This window comes from Columba livia, chromosome 10 (genome assembly GCF_036013475.1).
Source record: "Columba livia isolate bColLiv1 breed racing homer chromosome 10, bColLiv1.pat.W.v2, whole genome shotgun sequence".
In the NCBI taxonomy this organism is placed as follows: domain Eukaryota; kingdom Metazoa; phylum Chordata; class Aves; order Columbiformes; family Columbidae; genus Columba; species Columba livia.
In genome coordinates this window covers 17,912,784-17,925,283 of record NC_088611.1, presented here as the reverse complement: position 1 = coordinate 17,925,283, position 12,500 = coordinate 17,912,784, and the positions used below count along the sequence as shown (strand labels likewise).

The 12,500-nt window shown below is 41.1% G+C and overlaps 1 protein-coding gene across 3 annotated transcripts in view; it reads left to right on the top strand.

Moving 5' to 3' along the window:
* PRKAR2A (protein kinase cAMP-dependent type II regulatory subunit alpha) overlaps window positions 1-12,307 on the top strand; it is a 53,752-nt gene extending 41,445 nt beyond the window's left edge. For 2 of the 3 annotated variants that reach the window (XM_065075597.1, XM_065075599.1), the window contains 5 exons: window positions 3,117-3,218; window positions 4,930-5,004; window positions 6,747-6,812; window positions 7,491-7,629; window positions 8,181-12,307. In XM_065075597.1, the coding sequence (XP_064931669.1) occupies window positions 3,117-3,218; window positions 4,930-5,004; window positions 6,747-6,812; window positions 7,491-7,629; window positions 8,181-8,314 (516 nt within the window). In that variant the 3' untranslated portion in view covers window positions 8,315-12,307. The remainder of the gene's footprint in view (window positions 1-3,116; window positions 3,219-4,929; window positions 5,005-6,746; window positions 6,813-7,490; window positions 7,630-8,180) is intronic. The other variant, XM_065075598.1, reaches the window with a different exon arrangement.
* The last annotated feature ends 193 nt before the right edge of the window (window positions 12,308-12,500 follow it).

Sequence of the window (12,500 nt, the reverse complement as noted above, 5' to 3'; positions counted from 1 at the left end):
CCCACCTGCATAATATTTTAAACAGTAACGCACTGTGTCCAGTGCTTCTCTTGGTATGACTCATTGTGCTAAATCGCTATTTTATCATGATCTGTTCTCTCACCTCCTGGCATAAGAGATCCATTGTGCAAATTTTTTTGGCCACCTTTCTAGAACAACTTGTCTGTGAAAACTGTATCACTAGTTTTATCTGTCCCTTTATTATTTTGCATTTGCTGTAATTGTGGCTTTTGTTGGGCTAAAAAAACCCACCTGGTTTTGTTTTCATTCTGCAGAGGACAATGGAGGCATTAATGCACATATTTTGTGGAATGGAGAAACAGTATCTAAATGACATTCTTTATTTTCAATTCACCTTCTTACCATTTTGTCTGCTTTAAGGGGAATGGGAAGGTGTTCAATTTCTTCTTGAGGATGTCAGTAATTTGAAGAGCTAGGAAAACTGCCCAGAGTTTTGCTTACCTTCAAAACAAACTGTCACGATGTTTCTGGTCCCTTTGTGTTACCCTGGAAGAGGTTCTCAGGTCAGCGTGACCTACGAGATACCAAGCTAAATGGCAGCGTTGCTTTTTCTTTAGCCCAGCGGTGTTGAATGTGAAGCCGCAGACATTAGTTTCCTTTTTTAGTTCTTTTCTCTGCACTATTTGGATAGGGTTATTTTCCCAGTGCTCTCTTACTCATCTGCGAGGGCTCACATAATAAGTGGATTGTGCGATCAACGCCTTTGAAGCCAGAAGTGTTGTCTGCTCTGTGTGCGCGGGCTCCTCGGCAACTATCGTGTTGTGACCTTGATTACGGGACTGATAAGCTGCTACACACCGTGTGCTGGTGCAGCCTCAGCGCTTGCTGAGAGATCTGACTTCCCTTTGTGAGCCGAAAGAAAAGATTTGGGTAAAATCAACCAGGGAGTAATGTCAGAATCTGATTTCTTGAACAAGACAGAATAAAGCAGCTGCCTACAAACTGAGCTCATTCATAAAAGGAAGAAAATGAGAAGATGATTCTTTGTTCCCGTTTGCCTTTGAAATAACTGCAAAAACTGGGTTAATTTTTTTTCCCCTGTGATTACATTCACTTAATTAACAAGGTGTAGTTTGAGGGGGACCTTGCCATTCATCTGTCCTGTCCATATTTTATTAACTAAGGCTGCATTTTTCTGCCTAAAACTTCAGCTATTCTGTCACTGCCATGTTTTGTAGCACTATTTTTTGCCTGATGTGATTTAAACATATTTTTATTAGTCTGCAGAAGTAATTGCTGAAGCTTATGGGCTATCTGCCATTTAGGAATTGTGGATTACTACTGCTGCGCTGCAGACTTAAGCCCACAAAAGCAGTAATCCCACGTGGGTCTCTTCTGGAGCAGAGAAACATCCTCAGCCTTTGCTATTGAACATGTCTGGGGAAAATCTCACCATCACGCCCAGTTCCCTCACTGCTCTGCCTTTTCTGTTCCAATACTGCTGCTTCTCCTTCCTCACTGATACTCTCAAACAAATGACTTATGATTTTTTTACACTTTTGCGATTCTTCTGACAGTTTCTGCACCTTTCTGCTTCTCCGGACATGTAGATTTGAAGAGACTTCTACCACTGAATAATTTCTTTAAAAAATAAAAATAAAACAATCCCTTATTCTTTATCATCTCCTGTTCTCCTTTGGATAACAGTAATACCATTCTTCCCTTCATCTTTCACTTCCTTCCAAGTTTTATATTCCACTAGTGTCACCTGTATCAGTCATTGTTTCAACTTACAAGTATGTGCAGCCTGCATCCCATAAAACTCTTCAAAAATACCTCTTCAAAATGTTGCCTCTACAGTAGCAGTTGATGTTTTCAGAAAATGCAATCCAGAGGAATGGCTCTCGGGACTTTGGATGTTTCTGCTATTTTTTTATAGATAAAAATGTGGGTTTTTTTGGTGGTTATGGTTTGGTTTTGGGTGGTGGTTGTTTTGTTTTTACCATTTTTCTAAACAAACTTTCCTCTGATGTTTGTTTCTGATTTTTTACACTCGCAGCTTCATGTTGTGTAAGGTAAACTCTGCAGCTCTCTCTGTTCGTACATCAGTGCTGACTCTCACAGGGACCACAGGCATTAGGATAATGCAAACACAAACTCAAATCCTGGTGGGCAAGTGCCCGTCTGCTTAGCCTGGACCTGCCCTTTAGCTTCAGCTCTTGTGGCCATTCTCAGTGGTGTTTGCGGTAGTTGAGCCTGACCCTTTCCCCCTGAAAATAAAAGGTGTTTCGTTCAGAGCCCTGGCAGTAACCTCTGGAAGATGTCTGCCGGCGCAGGTACCGGCACCGGAGCCGCGGTTACCGGAGCTCCCGTTGCGTTCGCTCAGGCGGGCAGTGCCGCCCAGCGGCTGCAGAGCCCGCACGGCACCGGCTGCTGCCTGGGAACGTGCCAGAGCAGGAGGCATGGCAGGGGGTGGGTGGGAATCTTGCTCAATATTTGCACTTCAAAACCAAACCAAACACTTTTCCCGTCAGGAAGGTGCGTATGGTACACAGGGACAGCTGGCGGTTAGGAAGCAGTTGTTGTGAAAAGCTGCCTTGGGTTCTGGGAGGCGGAGGAGTGAATCGAGCCTATTGCTGTTTGATATTCTGTTCCTCATCTATTTGAGACCAGTATAAATCTCCAACTTACTTTTGGAATCTGTGACTCCGGTACAGGAGAATCCAGTTCAGACTTAATCCTGCAGTTGCCTTAACAAAAAAGTGATGGAAATGGCAGTTTCATGTGGCTTCTGCAAGAAGAGCAGAACTTCTTCATTGTATGTGGAAGCATGAAAGATAAAGTAACAAACAGCCAAACAAAACCCCAAAACTCAGCCCTGCAAACCAGTACAAGATAGAATAAAAACTGAATTCTTAAATGCTTATCTGAGGAGGACCAGCTCTTACAGCTCCCTGTTTTTCCATTTGTTACTGCAGCAAGTACTCTCCGAAGAGCTGTTACGATCACCATTGTGATGGATATGGCATCATTTTAACAGTTTGCGTCTCAAACCCGATGTTTGTTGCAAATCCTGGTCCGGGTTTGTCAGTTCTTTAAACAGGGAGCATTTCAGTCAAGAGGAATAACATATTTCTCTGTGCTGTTTCTTGCAGGATCGGGTGACATTCAGAAGAATTATATTGAAAAACAACGCAAAGAAGAGGAAGACATATGAATTATTTATTGAGTCTGTGCCCCTTCTCAAATCCTTGGAGGTAAAGCCTCTCAGACATTCGCATCAAATTCTTGCATTAGCTCCACCGTGTTTGTGCTGTGTCAGAAATCTGTGTCATTTTTGCTTAGATCTAAATTATAAGAGCCGCTTTGGTATCACGTTTGCCGTACAAATTAATTTGCATTGTTGAAGTTGTACACCGTTCTTTCCGTATCTTTTGCTCACAGCGACTTGCCGATTTTTATCTCAAGTCTGCGTAAAGATTTTTGTAAAAAAATCACAAAACACCACAAAACAAAAACCATCCGTCAATATGTCAGAGAGGCCAGGTATTAAAGCGAAAATTGGAACTTAGGGCTGTGGTTCCCTTGGTGGGTGTGATATTGAAGTCATGATACAATCACTGGGATGTTTGGCCTTTATCAGCCATGGAAGATTTTAAACTTGAGACAAAGACCTGGCAGCAGTAGGTCTTGCTTTAACCTTAACTGATATTCAGGAGGTAAACTAAGAACAGGCTGAAAGGAAGCACTGCTCTACCTGCAAACAAAATGTGCAGGCAGATGTCATGTTGATGTGTGTAAGTTAGAAATTCTGAGCTGTTCTTCAGAGGGCTTTTGGAGCCATGCCAAAGTGCTTTGAAATTAGTAAGTGTGTGCTTTACAGCATAACTGATCTTTTCTTTGTTATCTCATCATAAGAATATTTTTTTCAGGATTAATCTTTATGATTTGAGAAAAGCTTTTAATCCCTTGGAGAGGAGATTACAAAATGGCAAAACATCATTAGGTGTGAATAGCACCCTCTAATATATACTCTTTTGCACCTCTGTTGGTAGCTGTGTAAATCGCACACCACCTTCTCCCTCGGTACCTGACTTAAACTAGTTTCATCAATGTGACTTTTTTGAGCACAGAAATGACTCATAATTATGTAAAGATATAGAAAAATAACTCATTAGCACTGGATGGTTTTTTGCATGACACACTGCAACTGAATCATGTGTGGATCAGAATTAAGTTTCTCAAATGTGGGCTAGATTGAGGTGCATTTGTGGAAGGAACGGATTACAACTGAATCATCTGTTGAGATATTCATTTTAACTGTAGCATTTTCTTCCTTTCTCAGTGTGTTTTTTACACTTTTCTGAACCAATAGAACTGTTTCGTGGTGTTCTAGATAAGCAGTGGGAAACTGAAGATAAATTTAAGTGTTCTTTCTCCCTCCCTGTTCTTGTAGACTCAGGTGTGTTTCATTGCGTGTCAGATGAACCGCTTGCCCTTGCTGGGCACCCTGTTGTAGTGCCTGCTAACAATTCAGAGCCAGGAGCCTTTCCATATCCACCTCTCATGCTAGGAATGAGTTTTGGGAAACGAAAAACACCCCACAAATTCAAGTAGACAGTGATTAAAATACTTTGAAAATGTGTTGCTGATGTTTCTCATTGAAGTTTAGTGGTGGGTTTGTTTTGTTTGTTTGTTTGCTTCTTTGCTTTAAACCAGCCAAATCAGTTATTTGTTAACTTTGGGGGTAAGAAAAGCGCATGGATGGGACACGAGACATTTTTCTTTCCCTATGCATTACGGTAGTCTCGAAAGCTGTGGTGCAGTACGACGGTGTTGTTGTAGGGGCTCTATTTTTCAGGACCCACATACTGTTTGTGTGTCTAGTGACTTTCATTTCAGGGCTGCAAAGTTTACAAGAGGTGCACTGCAGTAGATGATTATGTCTAATTTCCCTCTTTGTTCCAGGCATCAGAGCGAATGAAGATAGTGGATGTTATAGGGGAGAAAGTGTATCATGATGGGGAACGTATCATTTCTCAGGTACTTGAAGTCTAAATTTCTCATTCGACTTTCTCTGCCTCTTTTTTTGCTGTTTGGAATTGACTTATAGAATCCTATTACTTGGACCAACTTGGCATTGCATATTCTTTTAATACTTCTGATTTATTTAATCCCTTCTTGGATGTTTGGGGAACAACCAGGATGTGTTTTGCTCCAAATTTATTCTGTTACTTTAGCTTCTGGGTTTTTCGTCTCTCATCTCTTTGTTTTTTATAAATGGTCTTTGCAAGGTTTCAAGAGGAGTATGCCTGAAGAAGCTGAAATTAAATGTGTCTCTGTGCAATTTTCCATGACAGCCCCCAGCTAGACTTTTCATTGGCACCTACAACCAGATGAAACAAGGAGTCACAAGCATGTAGTAAAGGCAGCTCTAATTCCTGGGTCTGACTAAACCACAAAACCAAACAACAGGGGCATGACTGGGATGAAACTAAATGAAGTCATTTGGCATATTACACTAGTTGGACCTAATTCAGTTAACTATTCTAAGAAGTTATCAGGGTTATTAAACCCACTGTTTTTCCTGATGCTCTTAAAAAGACTATTTCAGTGGTGAAGTAGTCTGGCTTCAATCCACAGCCTTTGCTTATTGATATATATTTTCTCCTTGGCTTACCTGAAATTGCAGGCTTTTAATTGCAATTGTTGTCGTGTTTTATAAGCAGAATATGACTCCTTGATAATGTCTTGAATAATTAATTACATCGAATGTCAGATAAATCTGAATGCAGGAAAACTTGGTGGACTATAAGCAAATACTGCCAAATTCCTTCCCTCCAAAAATACCCTCAGTTTTTTAAGTTGAAAGTCTTGTTGCTTCAGACCCTGAGAAAACTGAACTGTCAGCAAAATCAAAGCTTATAAATCAGTCTCAAAACTGGGAACCTACGTAACCGGTGATCCAATTACGCAGTTGGTTTTAATCTTTTCTAAGAACTAAATTAAAGACAAGGATATCATTACCTTTAAAGGAGGATTAATAATCTGGATAGGTCTTGGGTGATGGTAATACACTGTTAAAGATGATGAAACGGTATGCTTGGAAAAGATGTGATAGCTCTTGCATTACAGCAGTTGCATCGATACCATGAACCCCTTTTCTGTGGATAATTTTACATTTCAGTTAGATTTCTGAATTTGCCTCTTCAGTTAGGAGCAGTATGCTTTGAAGCACTTAAGCGGTTAGTGCCTGTCGGTGTCACAAGGATGTCTCCTACTCGGTTTGTTTTCATTCTTTTAAAAAACTAAGTACTCTGTCAGAATTGTGCAGAGTGTATTAGTTTGTGTTGTGAGAGATGGCGACAGTGAATGAAAAGCTTTGTGCTGGGTGGTTCCTGATGGTCCTGGGAAGTTTACCTAATGGCCTAATTTCTTCTGTAACTCCGCGTTAAATCTTTCATCACCTTCTTGCAGCCCATGCTTTGTACTCAAGTTGTAACTGTAACTTCAGTTGGTATAGAAAGGGAAAAGTTTTCTCTTTCACAGCTAAAACTTGAAAAATATGAAGTCTTGCCGAAGCTCACTGGAGCAGATGTAAACTGGGATCTGTTGAACGTCTGCAACCTGATGCGGTTTGGAGAGATGTGACAAAGGCTTTAGAAACTCTCACAGAATCACAAGCTGTTTGAGGTTTGCAGAGACCTCTGGAGGTCATCCTACCATTTACATGTACTTTTACAGTAAACTAAAAAATATTTTGTTTTACCTTTTTGTCTTTACAGGGCGATAAAGCAGATTGTTTTTACATTGTAGAATCTGGGGAAGTAAAAATCTTGATTAAAAGCAAGGTGAGTTCGAATTGGGTGATGATGCTTTAGGTCAACCCCTGATTTGATTGATGAATACCAGTCATGTAAAAAGCCTACCCTGACTTATTTTAAGATGTTATTTTGTGATATTTATCATTGTTACTGATGTAATGTTGGCTGTAAATCCCCATACCCGTTCTGAAGTGGCCAGAAGTCACTTTACTAAACTTGCAAAGTCTTTTGCTTGTATTTGCTCCTCTGCAAACTGACTTGATATACTGTCCCTGGCCTTAAAGGTTGAGATGAAAATTTTCTCCGAGGATTATAGAAAAATGCAACTTACAAAACCTCGTGTATATTTTCTTTAGGGACATACTAGAGATTGGCATTTGAACAGATTTGTACACTGTGAGCAGCCTTAAGGAACAACATTTTGTGCACGATAAAAGCTGTGTTACACTAATGTAATAGCAGTTCCCAAAGCTGTAACAGTAAATACCTGCCAATCTCAAAACTTGCGGGCTGGCATACACTTTTCTAATCAAACTTCCAATCGAACATGCTGTTCAGCTGTTCTACAGTACAGAGCATGACTTGGAGCTTGGTAGTTTAAAAGCCCTAAGCCAGTGAGCTGTTGCACATCTGTAAGATACCCAGGATTAATTTCAGCATTGTACAAAGACACAAGTGCATGCAAATAATCGTACTGTTTGACAGACTAAGACGAGTAGAGAAGCTAACCAAGAAGTGGAGATCGCCCGGTGTCACAGAGGGCAGTATTTTGGAGAGCTCGCACTTGTTACCAACAAACCCAGAGCAGCCTCTGCTTATGCCGTTGGGGAGGTCAAATGTTTAGGTAAGCAGATGTGTGTTTCTAGCTCACCTTTTCTGGTCTTTGCTTGTTTTGTGCACCGTGCCTGAGTGAGCAGCTGTTCCAAAGGTAGCAGCAGCCTTTTGGTAACTGGTGTTCAGGCAGGAGAAGCTCCCAGCGTGGCCTGGAACACATCTCCGTGTTGGAGTTTGAGAAGCACAGCTGCTTCCAGTAGATTCTGCTTTTTCTGCTTGTATGGCCTATACTCTTTGAAGGCGTAGGTAGCATCAGCTTCTTGTCTACAGCTTGTTTGTCACACAGAAATTCCAGATGATCCTTTACTGCTAGCATGATCTGTATTTGTCCGTGAGGGCAGGTGTTGTTTTGCCAATCGAGGGTGTCAAGAGGAAGGACAGAGACACCAACAAGAGTACGCTTATTTTACTGTCTATTTCAAGGTATCGCAAGAAAAAGATGATGCGTTTAGTTAAAACAATAAGCTTGTTACACTCTAGTTTGGAGCAGCAAAGACAATAAGCAAGGTAATGCACGTAATCATTACAAACGCTCTTGTTTTCACTTCTGTTCCTTTGCAGTCATGGATGTGCAAGCGTTTGAGAGGTTGCTTGGACCGTGCATGGACATCATGAAGAGGAACATAACACATTACGAGGAGCAGCTGGTGGCAATGTTTGGTTCTAGCATGGACCTGTTGGATCCAGGGAATTAGGCACAGGGTACTTCAATGCCTTCTTAGTTCGACACAGAAAAACCTATCGGCAACACAACCCACAAGGAAAATGGGCACTAAGGAACAGTTCCTGCTGCTGTCTTCTTGGGCATTTTAGAAACCATGAACAAGTCTCAGCACAGATGGATTGCTCACTCCCTGCCTCCACTTTGCTGCTGATACTTCATTATTAGACCTAGATTAAAGATTATTCTAACCCTATGTTCACTTACTTCATTCAGAATGGCATCTGTCCAACAGTTCAAGTGCCTGATGTGAAACCCAAAGTGTGCAAGATACGGAAGCCTCCTTCCTCTGCTGTTACTGTTGGGATACATGTTCAGATCAGATTCTGTAGTGGGAGGTTGCCTGTTCAGCAAAGGCAGCCTGTGGAATATGAGCCTTTTACGGGCTTATTACCTTCATCTGATGCTTTCCTTTCACATTGTCAAATTTGCTTTTAATTGTAGCATCTGGGTTTGAAGTTCAGATATCAATGGAGCCAGTTAGTAAGGTGGCACTGAAGTTTTCTTCCACCTGCTGAAAGCAGCAGGTGCTATGGCTCTTTAAACCAAGTAAACTGAGCTGGGGACATGGGAGAGTCTGCTTAGCAGCAAAATGCAGAAAATGGAGCATTACGATATTTTAAGTGTTTTCTGAGTAGCAAAGAAAATTGCTTTACTATATGCTGCCCAAAAAAGTGCAGTGGTTCAGATTAAATGGCTTGAAGGCGTCATAATTGTCATCTCCCCAAATCTGCTCCTTTTTCCTGACACTGGGTACATTTTATTGTGGTGAGATCACAATATATGACCTTCTCTTGCTCACAGAGATCCTTTCTACTGCTAGACTTCCCAGGGCGCTGTTGTTGACTGGGTCTGTTTTAAAGCTTTTTAAAAAGGTGAATGTTTTGTAATTGAAGACTACTTCTGTACTCGTTTACAGGAGCTCCCCCCAGTCACACAGTTACATTACACAGTATTCTGACTTCATTAGACACTTGGATGCTCCCAAATGCCACGTTGATTTGCTCAACTTTTCAAAAGCTGGCGACATTTGACTTTGTAAAGCAAATGTCTTTGCTAACTACGTAGTTGGTGTGTTTGAGGAGTCTTTTTGGTTTAGGTGATAACTAAGCTACTGATGTTTATCTAAAATACCTGTTAAATTTGCAGCATTTATTAGGTAGATTCTGTTTCTATAGCTTTAATGACCTTAACTGGCGTACTGCTGAGATTTTATCAGAGTATTATCTCATTAAGAATGAGACCATATAAGAAGGACATTTTTATGGTGTACAAACAGAATAATTATATTAAGACATTGAATTTGTAGGTAATAAATCTAGTGACCCTTTGAATTTGCATTTTTCTGCAGCTCATGCAAAACTTACTGGTGTTTTACGGGGTTATAAAATTTTAATTGTGGGTGCTAGTATAACGGAACCTGCTCTTTTTATTTGTGGCCACGTGAGCAAGAATAGAAGGATGCTAATGTTGAATTCCTGCTTCTAGTTATCACAGTGGATGTTTAAGGCATGAGATGCTTAACTACAACTCCTAAGTTGATTTCTGGACAATTTTTTTCCCCTAAATGGATGAGCTCCTCCCAGTTCCTGCAATACGAGTAAGGTGGAAACTTTGTAAGTTTGAATGGCTGTTGTCCAGTTACTGTAATTGGAGTAATATTTTTATATAATGCAAATGATTTGTAACAGACACCACTGGACTAGGTGTTTCCATATTATTAAAGTCCTGGTTGTGATGTCTAGCGGCTGTTCTAACTGCATGTATTTAGAACAGTGAATTTCCCTTGCTTTACTGGGCTGGTTTTTTGTTGTAAATTACAGCCGGTACTTCATTCATGCTTCCAAGTTTCAACACCAAAGACAAAGCTGTTGTTTGATTACAGAATTAAAAAACAGATAAAACAAACCTAAGCAAAAACAAATGAACAAAAAGAACCAAACCAAACAAAAAAACCCAAACCAGAACCACAACAAAATAAACAAAACCCCCACACTCATCAGGTCCTTGCATTGGTAACACATAAAAATTTAAGATACTTTGGGCTCCAAGAAAAGAGTCTTTTTGGAGCCAGCTCATGACTGTCCTGCAAACCACACGTAAGCTGGTCTCCAGGACAGGCTGAGTTTCTGTGCTGTCTAAACTGTCACGTGAACTAAAGAGAAACTGGCCCTGAATACCATCAGCTGGCCCTTGTCGCTCCAGGCTGAACATCCTCTCCTTCATCCGGGGGAGCCTGGCAGGTTGGTTCTGGTTCTTACAGCCCTTGCTCCTCTGCAGGACAGGACTGTTTACCTCAGCGTACGCAAATATTGGCAACGGTTCCGAAGCTTAACCAAAAAAAAAACGGGCGAGGCCGATGTTAGATTCTTAAGGTAATTCTGCCTGGAAGGGAGGATTTGGTGGCTTCTAGAAGTCAAAAGGATGAGAAAGTAAAATCAAAAGATCAGGTTCCCATGTGAGCAAGAACAAGCTCTTCAAGTTTTTCCTTCTAGACACCCTGAACAAGGACAGAGTGGGCAAAGCCGTCCTGCAGCCAGGAGCTGTGCGGCGTCACCGTGGTGCAAGGATGAACCCATATGAAGGGTCGTCCTTTTCACAGCTGTAATTTGCAGTGTGCCTGATGAGTTTGGTGTGGCTTAACCAACCTCTTCTGCAGAATTTTGGAGCGTGAAGATAGCGAGAGAAACTTGTAGTAAGGTACTCAGCGTTTCTGGTCAGAGCACCAGCAATGATTAACGTTGGAAGGCATGTGAACGGTGACAGCGAGACCTGGGAGTGAAGTGAGGTGCCTGTAAAGACCTGCTGGTGTGACTGTGTCTCAGCTCATCCCTGCTCACTGTGACTGTTCATCGCAGTTGTTGTGCAGAACAACCCCGGGTTTTTTGTTGTTATTACTCAGTGTTCAGTAAATCCACCGTGGAGTCTCTGAAATTGGCAGCAGAGAGAGATCTGGTTTTTAATAAAAGAACTCAGCAGCAAAGTGGGCAAAGAGGACAGTGTCTTTGAGACTTAGAAGAAAAAAGTCTCTTGTTTGCGATGCCCTGCTTGTGATTGTTGTGAAGTCAGTGAGAGGAGTTTTCAGTGGTCAAATATCCTGGCATATGGTCTTTTTGTTTAATGTCACAGCACAGGTTTCACAATGTAAAAGAACAAAAAAGGGCCAAAGTGCCCTCTTTTTAGAAACAAAAGTGCAGAACTTAAAGCTGTAAAACAAAACTTTAAAAGCAAAGTGCAATTTTGCACAGAGGGCAAAAAATGAAACCCCTTTGAATGTCACTTCCCTTCTTTTCTGTTGGTTGAAAGCTGACTCTTGTTCTTGACGTGTATTTGTAAACTAGTCTTGCCAAAATACAAACATTTTGGTTATTTTCACTCCAGCTAATTGTTGTTGTTATGGTTATTGCTGGTTATTTTCACTTTTTTTTCAAATCATACATTTTATTTCAATAGGCCTTCCTTGTGGATTTCCTCCTGACGGTCTGCAGCACTACACTGCTATTCCAAGATGCAAGAGCAAGTCACTAACCTCACAGGAGAACACTCAACTCCGCTTTGCTGGCTGGAGCTAATAACGTGCTACTAATTTTCCTCTGCTCTGTGGGGCAGGAGGGGAATTAAATTCTGCATAAAGTTGCTACCTCAAGGCTCCAAGTGCTTTTAAAAGTCTTTCACTTGGGAGAATTTCATAAGACAGTTCTTAAGATTGGTCTGTTCTGAATTAAATGTGTTTGGTTTTTTTTTTAATTGGTTCATTGAGGGACCCTTATTTTAATTCATTGTATATTTACTACTTGATTCTCAAAGGATGAACAGCTGCGAAGTTTGGTTCTTGCACTATAGTGTTGAACGTGAAAGAAAAATACTTGCCATATAAACATACGGTTTTAACGAGTTAAACCATTCTGGGGTTCAGCTTCACTTTTGGTTAATAAAAACCTGACATGTTGTGTCCAGCCTTCCTGTACGATCCTGTGTGTGCTCTTTATTGACTTGTGCAGCTGACACAACCCCCAGCACTTACATCAGGAGTGGACTTTACAACAGGTAGCCAGACTTACTCAGAGTGCCTGGATCACTGTTGCTTGTGTTCCCAGAGCCTCACGGAAAAACAGCCCTCGCCTTGTCGCAATAACCGAAAGAGATTTGCACATGATCTG